At 44.3% G+C, this 13,753-nt stretch overlaps 1 protein-coding gene across 1 annotated transcript in view; it reads left to right on the forward strand.

Annotated features, from left to right (window-relative positions):
• LOC109905586 (delta and Notch-like epidermal growth factor-related receptor) overlaps positions 1-13,753 on the forward strand; it is a 70,741-nt gene that overhangs the window by 38,719 nt on the left and 18,269 nt on the right. Inside the window, exons 2-5 of the mRNA XM_020503037.2 lie at positions 1,032-1,358; positions 1,592-1,689; positions 10,390-10,553; positions 12,837-12,985. Of these exons, the coding sequence (XP_020358626.1) occupies positions 1,032-1,358; positions 1,592-1,689; positions 10,390-10,553; positions 12,837-12,985 (738 nt within the window). The remainder of the gene's footprint in view (positions 1-1,031; positions 1,359-1,591; positions 1,690-10,389; positions 10,554-12,836; positions 12,986-13,753) is intronic.

Below are 13,753 nucleotides of genomic sequence, written 5' to 3' on the forward strand. Positions count from 1 at the left end.
TCCGCTTCTATATAAAAATAGCAGATCCGTACCACATTGGGTGAGCCGGGTTGCAGGAGAGTATATTCAGTCCATAGATGGAAAGTGAGATGGAAATATGTATGAAATATATACGAAAAAAACCCAGAGGAAACAATATTTACACGGGACGGGACAGGACAAGACAAAACACACATCCGACTGCTACGCCATCTTGGAACCTACTTAGCTTTATCTTCTCTCACCTTCAAACACTTTTGTCAGTTTTTTTCTGATATTCTCTAAATATGGTGAATTATTAATGGGAGAAAGCAGCATGAAAGAGACTGCCAGGGTCCATTAAAGTAATGTGTGCGTGATAGTGACAAACCCTGTGCCTCTGGTTGCACATATGAGTTCAAACCCTAGGTTTGTTCGCAGAACATTTCTGATTACTTATGGACATAACCGGGAAGCCTGTTACCGGGAAGCCTGTTTATAACTGTGCATTAATGTATCATTTGTTGTGGCCTTTACAAGAACAATACAGCTAGCATGTGACGAGTGGACATATTTGCAACAGGCTTTCGCAAGTAGAGAGAGTGAAAAGCAAAGAAGACAAGAAAGAGGGAAAAGAACATGAAGGAAGAAAGGAGAGACATGATAGGAGGGATGAAAATGAGATTTGAGAGTTTGTGCTGGTAAACTGAGCTCTCTTATCTTAGACGCGCTGCAAATATAAAACTCCCGTAGAACATTGCACTCTCTGCCACTCTTGGTTTTGCAGCCTAAGCAGGAAAAGTTGTAATAAACATCCAGGTGTTAATAATGGACAAGGGGAGAATCCTCTGAGCCAATGGTGATGGCTGTTACAGAATAGTGAGGATACAGCCTACGTTTCGATTGACACCCTATTCCCTATGTAGTGTACTACTTTTGACCAGAGTCCTGTGAAGTAGTGGTTGTTTGAGATGCAACCATAATATACAGTGGTTTATATATTGAGTCTGAAATGGACGTTTCGTTTCCCATGTCATCTATAGTCATTTTCCCTTTCCTCTTTGTGTTGTCAGTTTTTCACAGACCCCTGTGCCAACAGCCCATGTTTCCATGGCAACTGTAGCCGCAGTGGTGAGAGCGAGGAGTACACCTGCGAGTGCAGCGAGGGGTACGAGGGGGAGAAGTGTGAGCAGGGCACCTTGGACCTGCTGCCTGTCTCCAACTGGGATCCTGCCACACCCCCTGCCCCCGAACAGGCCACACCCGCCACACCCACAACCGCCACTCAGCCCTCCCAGCCAACAACAGTGTCCAGCACCACGCAGGCACCTCCGACGCTGCAACCGTGGCAGCCTAAGGCTGGACAGAGACTCTTGGTGGTGCAGTGGGAGAAAGAACAGGTCAGAGATGAATGCTACCTGTACTCGATTAGTCCCAACAGTCCAGCTGACCAGCTAGCTAGGTTCAGAGTTCGCAGAACTTCTTTATTTGTCTTATAAAATAATGACATTTATCCACTTGCTGCCTCATGTGTGTATCTTTGTGTATTTCCATGTATGTGAGTGCCTGTGTGTATGTGTGTCTCTGTGTATCCATGCATGCATATGTGTGTATGTTTGTGTTCCTGTTGCAGGTGACGGAGGGACTGCACTGTGTGAGTCCTGAGCTGTGTGAGCTGACCTCTGGAACTCTGACTCTCTCTCTAGAGGTGCCTGAGGAGACTGCCATCAAGTAAGAGCCCTGTATTGCATGTACTGGTACCTTCCTGTATGTATGTGTATATGTGTGTGAATGTGTGTTTGCATAGTGCTCTCCCTCCCTCCCTCCCCTATTTATCCTAACCTCTCCCCCCCTCCCCTGTTTATCCTAACCTCTCCCTCTCTCCCCTGTTATCCTATACTCTCCCCTCTCCCTCCCTCCCCTGTTTATTCTCCCCTCCCCCCCCTGTTTATTCTAACCTCTCCCTCTCTCCCCTGTTTATTCTAACCTCTCCCTCTCTCCCCTGTTTATTCTAACCTCTCCCTCTCCCCTGTTTATTCTAACCTCTCCCTCCCTCCCCTGTTTATTCTAACCTCTCCCTCCCTCCTCTGTTTATTCTAACCTCTCCCTCTCTCCCCTGTTTATTCTAACCTCTCCCTCTCTCCCCTGTTTATTCTAACCTCTCCCTCTCCCCTGTTTATTCTAACCTCTCCCTCCCTCCCCTGTTTATTCTAACCTCTCCCTCCCTCCCCTGTTTATTCTAACCTCTCCTCTCGCCCTCTCTCCCCATGTTTATCCTAACCTCTCCCCCTCTCCATCCCTCCCCTGTTTATCTATCCCCTCTCCATCCCTCCCCTGTTTATCCTATCCTCTCTCCCTCTCCCCTGTTTATCCTAATCTCTCCCTCTCTCCCCTGTTTATCCTATCCTCTCTCTCTCCCCTGTTTATCCTCTCTCCCCCCTGTTTATCCTATCCTCTCTCTTTCCCCTGTTTATCCTATCCCCTCTCTATCCCTCCCCTGTTTATCCTACCCTCTCTCCCTCTTTTCCCTGTTTATCCTATCCTCTCTCTCTCTCCCCTGTTTATCCTATCCTCTCTCTTTCCCCTGTTTATCCTATCCCCTCTCCATCCCTCCCCTGTTTATCCTATCCTCTCTCCCTCTCCCCTGTTTATCCTAATCTCTCCCTCTCTCCCCTGTTTATCCTATCCTCTCTCCCTCTCCCCTGTTTATCCTATCCTCTCTCTCTCTCCCCTGTTTATCCTATCCTCTCTCTTTCCCCTGTTTATCCTATCCCCTCTCCATCCCTCCCCTGTTTATCCTATCCTCTCTCCCTTTCTCCCCTGTTTATTCCCTCCCTCCCCTGTTTAACCTAGCCTCTCCCTATCTCCCCTGTTTATCCTATCCTCTCTCTCTCTCTCCCCCATGTTTATCCTATCCTCTCTCTCTCCCCCTGTTTATCCTAACCTATCCCGTCCTCCCTCCCTCCCCTGTTTATCATATCCTCTCTCTCCCATGTTTATCCTAACCTCTCCCTATCTCCCATTTATCCTATCCTCTCTCTCTCTCTCCCCTGTTTATCCTATCCTCTCCCTCTCTTCCTTGTTTATCCTATCCTCTCCCTCTCTCCCTTGTTTATCCTATCCTCTCACTCTCTCCCCTGTTTATCCTAACCTCTCCCTCTCTCCCTTGTTTATCCTATCCTCTCCCTCTCTCCCTTGTTTATCCTATCCTCTCCCTCTCTCCCTTGTTTATCCTATCCCCTCCCTCCCTCCCCTGTTTAACCTAGCCTCTCCCTCTCTCCCCTGTTTATCCTATCCTCTCCCTCTCTCCCGTTTATCCCCTCCCTGTTTATCCTAACCTTTCCCTCTCTCCCTTGTTTATCCTATCCCCTCCCTCTCTCCCCTGTTTATCCTATCCTCTCTCTCTCTCCCGTTTATCCCCTCCCTGTTTATCCTATCCCCTCCCCTGTTTATCCTATCCTCTCCCTCTCTCCCTTGTTTATCCTATCCCCTCCCTCTCTCCCCTGTTTATCCTATCCTCTCTCTCTCTCCCGTTTATCCCCTCCCTGTTTATCCTAACCTCTCCCTCTCTCCCCCGTTTATCCCCTCCCTGTTTATCCTAACCTCTCCCTCCCTCCCCTGTTTATCCCCTCCCTGTTTATCCTAACCTCTCCCTCTCTCTCCCGTTTATCCCCTCCCTGTTTATCCTATCCTCTCCCTCTCCCTCCCTCCCCTGTTTATCCTATCCTCTCCCTCTCTCCCGTTTATCCCCTCCCTGTTTATCCTAACCTCTCCCTCTCTCTCCCGTTTATCCTCTCCCTGTTTATCCTATCCTCTCCCTCTCTCCCCTGTTTATCCTATCCTCTCCCTCCCTCCCCTGTTTATCCTATCCTCTCCCTCTCTCCCATTTATCCCCTCCCTGTTTATCCTAACCTCTCCCTCTCTCCCCCGTTTATCCCCTCCCTGTTTATCCTAACCTCTCCCTCTCTCCCCTGTTTATCCCCTCCCTCCCTTCCCTATGTATCCTAACCTCTCCCTCTCTCCCCTGTTTATCCTAACCTCTCCCTCTCTCCCCTGTTTATCCTATCCTATCCTCTCTCCCCCGTTTCTCCTAACCTCTCCCGTCCTCCCTCCCTCCTGTTTATCCTATCTTCTCTCTCCCATATTTATCCTAACCTCTCTCCCCTGTTTATCCTATCCTCTCCCCTGTTTATCCTAACCTCTCCCTCTCTCCTCTGTTTATCCTATCCTCTCCCTCTCTCCCGTTTATCCTAACCTCTCCCTCTCTCCCCTGTTTATCCTATCCTATCCTCTCTCCCCCCTGTTTATCCTAACCTCTCCCGTCCTCCCTCCCTCCCCTGTTTATCCTATCCTCTCTCTCCCATATTTATCCTAACCTCTCCCTCTCTCCCCTGTTTATCCTATCCTCTCACTCTCTCCCCTGTTTATCCTAACCTTTCCCTCTCTCCCCTGTTTATCCTAACCTCTCCCTCTCTCCCCTGTTTATCTTAACCTCTCCCTCTCTCCCAAGTGAACTATAGTTCTACCACACTGGAGACTGCATTACATCTGTCTTCCCTTGAGATCATTGTCTTATGATTATCGTCCTGTGTCATTTACATGGAACTTGCAGTCTTTCATTATTCAGTCACAACCCCGATGGTAGCAAATGACCTCCATTGTGTTGCCCAGGTATAGTGCCTGACTGCAATGTGTTCTGATTTAAGCAAGCATCATAAATGTCCTTTATTGGTCATTCAAAGTGGTCAATGCATAGTGTCTCTTTATAAATGACGGGGGAGTGGAAACATAAGAGGTCTTTATCAGCATAACAGTCTCCGCTCTTGGCTGTAGGCAAATATCGTTGTTGTATTGGTGTGCTAATTACTGATAGTGCCTGCATGCGCGCACACACACACACACACACACACACACACACACACACACACACACACACAACTTTAGGAATACCAATGAGAAAGAGGCTGAATGGAAGATGGTAGAGAGAGAGAGATTGTTTGTTAACTTATTTAAAATCTTATTGTATTTGTCACATACACAGTTTACAGCAGGTATAAAATGTGCTGTGAAATGCTTGTGTGCTTACTCCCTCAACATTGCAGTACATGAATAAAAAAGTCAAATAAAAAATAACAAGGTGTGGGCCTCCCGAGTGGCGCAGCAGTCTAAAGCACTGCATCGCTTTAGACTGAGGCGTCACTACAGAATCGGGTTTGATCCCAGGCTGTGTCACAACCGGCTGTGACCGGGAGTCCCATAGGGCAGCGCACAATAAGTCCAGCGTTGTCCGGGTTAGGGGAGGGTTTGGCTAGGGGGACTATAGTTGGCTCATCGCGCTCTAGCGACTCCTTGTGGCGGGCCAGGAGCCTGCAGGCTGATTTCGGTCATCATTTGAATGGTGTTTCTTCCAAACATTGGTGCAGCTGGCTTCCGGGTTAAGCGCCGGGTGTTAAAAAGTGCGGTTTGGCGGGTCATGTCTCGGAGGACCTCTCCTGAGCCCGTTGGGGCGTTGCAGTGATGAGACAAGATCGAAACTGGGGAGAAAAAGTTGAACAGTTGCGCACAGGACCTACACACACAGCTTTAAGTACTGTTAAAGCTTCAGGCATTCTAAAGGAGTGTGACTACAGGAAAACATTACTGGCTCTATGGATACAAAGAACACAGTTTTTCAACTTGTCCAACAATGTTATGAAAACTAACCATCTACACACTCCTCCTCCCTCCCATACCTTCTCTCTCTCTCTCTCTCTCACTTACTCACACACACACACACACACACTCTTGTATATGCAGCCTGCCTTTGAAGCATCTCTTTGAGTAGCCTATTCCTTTTCAGTTCTTCCTGTGCCATCCACATTTGTGCATAGCATAGTCAGTCGTCAAGTTAAGATGACTAGCTAGCTAAACAGTGTTGTTCGTTATCAAAACCCAAAATTGCGGCTCGCGTATTTAAAAAAACGGCCCGCGACATGGGCACAAATCCGTGGCGGGGAAAAATATATATACAGTGCCTTGCGAAAGTATTCGGCCCCCTTGAACTTTGCGACCTTTTGCCACATTTCAGGCTTCAAACATAAAGATATAAAACTGTATTTTTTTGTGAAGAATCAACAACAAGTGGGACACAATCATGAAGTGGAACGACATTTATTGGATATTTCAAACTTTTTTAACAAATCAAAAACTGAAAAATTGGGCGTGCAAAATTATTCAGCCCCTTTACTTTCAGTGCAGCAAACTCTCTCCAGAAGTTCAGTGAGGATCTCTGAATGATCCAATGATGACCTAAATGACTAATGATGATAAATACAATCCACCTGTGTGTAATCAAGTCTCCGTATAAATGCACCTGCACTGTGATAGTCTCAGAGGTCCGTTAAAAGCGCAGAGAGCATCATGAAGAACAAGGAACACACCAGGCAGGTCCGAGATACTGTTGTGAAGAAGTTTAAAGCCGGATTTGGATACAAAAAGATTTCCCAAGCTTTAAACATCCCAAGGAGCACTGTGCAAGCGATAATATTGAAATGGAAGGAGTATCAGACCACTGCAAATCTACCAAGACCTGGCCGTCCCTCTAAACTTTCAGCTCATACAAGGAGAAGACTGATCAGAGATGCAGCCAAGAGGCCCAAGATCACTCTGGATGAACTGCAGAGATCTACAGCTGAGGTGGGAGACTCTGTCCATAGGACAACAATCAGTCGTATATTGCACAAATCTGGCCTTCATGGAAGAGTGGCAAGAAGAAAGCAATTTCTTAAAGATATCCATAAAAAGTGTCGTTTACATGTGGAAGAAGGTGCTCTGGTCAGATGAATCCAAAATGGAACTTTTTGGCAACAATGCAAAACGTTATGTTTGGCGTAAAAGCAACACAGCTCATCACTCTGAACACACCATCCCCACTGTCAAACATGGTGGTGGCAGCATCATGGTTTGGGCCTGCTTTTCTTCAGCAGGGACAGGGAAGATGGTTAAAATTGATGGGAAGATGGATGGAGCCAAATACAGGACCATTCTGGAAGAAAACCTGATGGAGTCTGCAAAAGACCTGAGACTGGGACGGAGATTTGTCTTCCAACAAGACAATGATCCAAAACATAAAGCAAAATCTACAATGGAATGGTTCAAAAATAAACATATCCAGGTGTTAGAATGGCCAAGTCAAAGTCCAGACCTGAATCCAATCGAGAATCTGTGGAAAGAACTGAAAACTGCTGTTCACAAATGCTCTCCATCCAACCTCACTGAGCTTGAGCTGTGTTGCAAGGAGGAATGGGAAAAAAATTCGGTCTCTCGATGTGCAAAACTGATAGAGACATACCCCAAGCGACTTACAGCTGTAATCGCAGCAAAAGGTGGCGCTACAAAGTATTAACTTAAGGGGGCTGAATAATTTTGCACGCCCAATTTTTCAGTTTTTGATTTGTTAAAAAAGTTTGAAATATCCAATAAATGTCGTTCCACTTCATGATTGTGTCCCACTTGTTGTTGATTCTTCACAAAAAAATACAGTTTTATATCTTTATGTTTGAAGCCTGAAATGTGGCAAAAGGTCGCAAAGTTCAAGGGGGCCGAATACTTTCGCAAGGCACTGTATATAGCTCTGGTAATTATGGGCATAGCTTTTACACGATTTTGGCTACAGACACATGGCCTTCAGCAATGTTAATGCGCAAGCATTGACTGTAGCTGTGTTTCGTGTTGTGTCCTGTGCTTAAAAAGGTCCATTACAGAAACGCATGCTCTTAAAAGTTTCCGTGCGGTGAAGAAATGGTGACGCGATTAACGGTGTAAAAAAAGTACGCCGATAAACATGTAGCGCATAAATGCATTATTAACTCGCTAACGTTAACGGCCCTAATTTAAAGACAGCTTAATTCTTTAAACCAGTCGTCCAATTTTTTTATTATTACTAATTAATTTTAACGATACATTTCTGACCATCTTTATCAGACAGAAAGATGTTGGTGTCATCAGCAAACAATATAAAATGTACACAATCAAAATTGTAATTAACATCAATTTTAAAATAAATAAGCTATGGGCCAAGGATCAAACCTTGAGGAATCTCAACAGGGCACGTTCTTTGAACTCCAAAACTGTGCTGTTCCACAAAACAGTTTCCTATTAACTAAGTAACTCCTAAACCAGTCGAGGTCTCTATTTCAAAGGCCATAAGTTTGTAATTTATGCAACAACAAAAAATGGTGCTCAATGCTATCAAATGCTTTTGAAAGGTCAACACTTACTTACTTACCTGTGTGTGTTTATTTATCTGTGAGTGACTCAGCCAGTGGGAGGAGTCTGGGAGTGTAGCTGGTCTTGTGTTGAGTTGGAGCGCGTCTGCTTTGCTGACACTGTCTGTCTGTGTAGGGAGACGGTCTCTTCCAGTAATTGGCCAAAAGTCAGATGAGTAATGACCCTTGACCACAGCAGTCATAACTCTACTACCTCGCCTTCAGAGCTGTACAGTCACCACAGTAAGCAGTATAGTACCCCCCACTGAGACAGACAGGACCAGGCATTACTCATGTCTACCATTCCATCCTATTAGCATGGTGGTTGTGTGTCTTATAAAATGTATACCGGTGCCTTCAGAAGGTATTCACATCCCTTGACTTATTTGACATTTTGTTGTGTTCTCACGCATCTACACCCAATACCCCATAATGAAAAAGTGAAAACAAAGTGAAAACAAATGTATTGAAAATAAAATACAGAAATATCTAATTTACATATAGTACCAGTCAAAAGTTTGGACAAACCTACTCATTCCAGGATCTCTTTATTTTGACTATTTTCTACAATGTAGAATAATCAAAACTAACTACATCAAAACTATGAAATAACACATGGAATCATGTAGTAACCTAAAAAGTGTTAAACAAATCAAAATATATTTTATATATTTGAGATTCTTCAAAGTAGCCCAACTTTGCCTTGATTACAGCTTTGCACACTCTTGGCATTCTCTCAACCAGCTTCATGAGGTAGTCTCCTGGAATGCATTTCAATTAGCAGGTGTGCGTTGTTAAAAATGTGTGGAATTGATTTCCTTCTTAATGCGTTTGAGCCAATCAGTTGTGTCAAGAACAGCTCAAATAAGCAAAGAGAAACGACAATCCACCCTTACTTTAAGACATGAAAGTCAGTCAATCCAGAAATGTTCATAAACTTTTAAAGTTTCTTCAAGTGCAGTCGCAAAAACCATCAAGCACTATGATGAAACTGTCTCTCATGAGGACCGCCACAGGAAAGGAAGACCCAGAGTTACCTCTGCTGTAGAGGATAAGTTCATTAGAGTTACCAGCCTCAGAAATTACAGCCCAAATAAATGCTTCACAGAGTTCAACAGACACATCTCAACATCAACTGTTCAGAGGAGACTGCGTGAATCAGGCCTTCATGGTCAGATTTCTGTAAAGAAACCACTACTAAAGGACACCATTTAGAAGAAGAGACTTGTTTGGGCCAAGAAACACGAGCAGTGGACATTCGACCGGTGGAAATATGTCCTTTGGTCTGATGAGTCCAAATTGGAGATTTTTGGTTCCAACTGCCGTGTCTTTGTGAGATGCAGATTAGGTGAACGGATTATCTCTGCATGTGTGGTTCCCACCAAGAAGCATGGTCGGAGGAGGTGTGATGGTGTGGGTGTGCTTTGCTGGTGACACTGTCTGTGATTTATTTAGAATTCAAGGCACACTTAACCGGCATGGATACCACAGCATTCTGCAGCGATAAGCCATCCCATCTGGGAATGGGAATATCATAGTGGGAATATCATGTATTTTTCAACAGGACAATGAACCAACACACCCCAAAGCTGCATCAGATAACCTGGCCTCCACAATCACCCAACCTCAACCTAATTGAAATGGTTTGAGATGAGTTGGACCTCAGAGTGAATGAAAAGCAGCCAACAAGTGCTCAGCATATGTGGGAACTCCTTCAAGACTGTTGGAAAAGCATTCCAGGTGAAGCTGGTTGAGAGAATGCCAAGAGTGTGCAAAACTGTCATCAAGGCAAAGGGTGCTCAATTTGGAGTGTCAAAGCAAAGGTTGTGAATACTTATATCAAATCAAATTTATTTATATAGCCCTTTCGTACATCAGCTGATATCTCAAAGTGCTGTACAGAAACCCAGCCTAAAACCCCAAACAGCAAGCAATGCATATATATAAATTAGATATTTCTGTATTTAATTTGTAATACATTTAAAAAAACATGTTTTCACTTTGTCATCATGGGGAATTATGTGTGTTTTAATCAATTTGGAATTCTGTCTGTAACACAACTAAATGTTGAATAAATGAAGGGATATGAATACTTTCTGAATGCACTGTAGCAGGCTGGTAACTAAATTGTCTGGTTTCGAGGACTCTCTCTTTCTCTCTCACACTCCCTCCCCTCTCCCTTTAGGATCGTAGTGAATGTGAGTGGAGCGCCCGTCCTTTGGCATGTTGGAGAGGATGGCTTCCAGCGTTCCTCCTTGGTGGAGGGGACCATCATGTGGTTCCAGCAGGCTTCAGATGGACTGGTGGTCCCTGACCACTCCCTCCCCCTTGGACACAACTACTTCCTCAGTAAGGCCCCTCCTCCATCTCAATTTACTTACTTACGTAATCCTGTCTGTTCCTATGTGGAACAGAAGATTTCCCGCCACCTCAATACAACTGTTAAAAAGCATATGTAGGAATATAGGTTACTTTATTCTGTCTGTCCATTTGGTGGTAAATGTGCTGGTGCTATAGTGCTATCACTTCCATTCTGCCAACCTGTCATTGGTGCCAACTGTATTTTGCGTTAGAGATGGCTATCTTCAACTCCAAGGGAATGAATCTTTGCATAGCACATATAGTGATAAAAGTGCATATTATACATATTCCTATTTAGAAGATACTTGTATTTTATTGGTATAAGGTACCTTAAAGTCAGAGATATATGCCCCTGATCAATCAAGCCCATTGGGTAATTAGGATGGAATGGTATTCCATCATGTTTTCAATACTAACATTCACATTCTCTGCAGTGTTCAGTAATGGATCAGTAATTTGCATGGAATGTCAATCAAGAGCACAATATCCATACAATTCATAAACAGTATGATAATGGCTCATTTGTATGGGGCTGGCGCACATAAACACTTGGCTCTGCAATTCAGGTTTGTTGTTTTTCTGCATATTTTATCGTTAAGCCTATTTTCAATGAGGAATGTTACAGTAACGTACGTCTGAAGGTTCGGTGGATTCCAGCAGGTGCGGCGTCGTAATTGGTGTCCTTCCCTTTAGTGAATCGTCTACTTGACCCCTGTGCGTGGTCTCCATACCAACACTGCTATATTAGGTCTCAGCCTGTCTGTCCACTGACCTTGAGCTGGCTGGAGACACTCCGCCTGAGATCCTGCGGCTCTGTCTGGGGAGTGAGGGAGGAGAGAGAGAATTAAAGAGAGAGAGAGAGAGAGAGAAAAGGAGAGAGAAAGAGTGAGAGTCGTTTTTCTGTCATCATGTTTGGTTGTTTACCAGTCAAAGACCCTGGATAGTAAATTAGTCATGTCCTTGAGAGCAAGGCTGCTGTGGAGATATGTGTGTGTGCTTGTGTGCATCTCACATAATCTGTCTCACATGCGGAAACATGCAGTACACACGAACAAATGCACACACTCCCACTTGTGCACGCATGTACCACATGTTCGTATATCTGAGACAGCTAATGTGAATGAAATAATGATGGTGGCAGAGTGGATTGTAAAAAAAATAATATATATATATATATATATATATATATATATGATTCAACTCACAATTGTAAATTTGCTCACTCACAACAAAAAGTTTGTGTGTGAGCATTTTGTTGAGCAAACTTAGTCATATTGCAGTTGGTTGCCTTACAATTGTGAGTTTAATCTTTTTTTACAGTGTGCGTGCATTCAGGCAGGCAGACCAATTCTAATATTTCCCCCCCACTAATTAGTCTTTTGACCAATCAGATAAGCTCTGAAAAAGATCTGATGTGAAAAGATCTGATGTGATTGGTCAAAAGACCAATAAGTGAAAAAAATATCTGCCTGTCTAAATGCAGTGTAAGTGTGTGTGTGCATGTAAGTGCTGCATCAGAGAGCAGTGACTTTGCATTTGTGAGTTTGTGTTGTGAGGAACAGACGTTATTGGGCTGACCTAACCAGAAAATGGTGAGGTGTTAGGGGACCAGCTTTTATAGACGCCTGATTGGCTGCAGGGCTTTGCTGTGGCAATGACTCGTCCTGGCTTTGCTCACGCCTCATTGGCTCATAGCAGGTCCCTAATAACAGCTGTTAATCTTCACTTTGAGGCTATTTTAAAATAGAGGCTTCTGGTAGCAGCCTGCTGTGTGTCACATGACACATAAATAACAAAACAATAACTAATCTATTCGATTCATATTTGCTAGCATGGCCTTTTCCTCTCCATTTCTCTAATAGTTAGTTGCCAGGAAATACATTTCTCTTTTTCAATGGAAGCTAGAGGTGTCTTATCTAGGCAATGATCCATAAGCAACCCCTCCTAGAACATTTGTCAAACACAAGGTGTTCTGGTCAATGTTACGTACGATGGTGTTAAGATAGCAAACTTGTGTAGAACCGGACACGTTTGACCAAAATCTTCTTTGCAAGGAACCATTACTTCTCTCTACACCTTATCTAAACACAATGCCTCTGTCCCTACATCCATGTTGACCTCCCCTACCTTTCTCTCTAGTTACATTGGCAATATTCAATATTGCTCACATTTAATCCGTCTTTTCATATTTATCAAGGTGAACCAGCTAGGACCTTAGGATAGAATAGATGTTTTTTGATTGATCTTGTTTTCTTCTCTCTCCCGTTGTAGGTGTGCTGCGCGTGGGCACCCCCAGTGGCTCGGAAGTCACCCTGCGTCTCAATCTGACAGTGAAGGCCAGCAGCTGTGTGGAGCCTGGCAGCCGCTTCAGCGACCCACAATGCTCTGGGAAGGGGAAGTGCATCACCCAGCCCTCTGTGGTAAGAGGTCAGGGGTCAAAAATGTGATGTCACCTGTCCTTGGGTTGGTGATTCAATCCCTTGTCTTTGGGCTTGATCCTGTGAACACTATTTTAAGGCTTAACATGTCACTTTCAATATTCAGAAAACTGATTTCCCCCCTAAATATACTGGTAATCCAGCAGAATATTGTAATTCAGCAGAATATTGAAAGATTGCGACACTATTGTCTTGATGATACACTATGCGGTAACATAGCAACAGGAGACTGGGTGGAGAAAAAGATAAGCAAGACAGAATAAAGACCATACCTTATTGCCATGGGAACAGAGAAATAGATAAATGTATTGTGGGATGGAGACAGAGTTCTTAATAATAAAGTCCTGCATCCCTACTGCTCCCTGGGGCTCCCCCGCTTCCTGGGTCCCTAGAGGCATTGCAGTTAGAAGAATAATCACTGCAGCAGAGAGGAGTAGAGAGAGGAAATGGAGAGAAGAGAAGTGAAGAGAGGGAGAACAAATAAGAAAGGGAGAAGAGAGGGGAGAGAGGAGACGTGTGTTAGACTGAGGGCCTGCTAGCTCTTTCCCTCCCGCCTACAGGTGCAGTGTTAGAGGGTGATTTAGCACACCACACTTTGGGGAGCTGGGAGGAAAAGGGCATCGGTGGGGTTTAGAGGACTAACAATAGAGAATCCCAGGGTTGTACATCTCAATTGAGCCGCATGTAGCCCCAGTAACCAGAACCATCCCAGTGATAGACAAAGTGTTGAGCATTATGTTCCACAATGTT

Source organism: Oncorhynchus kisutch, linkage group LG15 (genome assembly GCF_002021735.2).
Source record: "Oncorhynchus kisutch isolate 150728-3 linkage group LG15, Okis_V2, whole genome shotgun sequence".
NCBI lineage: Eukaryota > Metazoa > Chordata > Actinopteri > Salmoniformes > Salmonidae > Oncorhynchus > Oncorhynchus kisutch.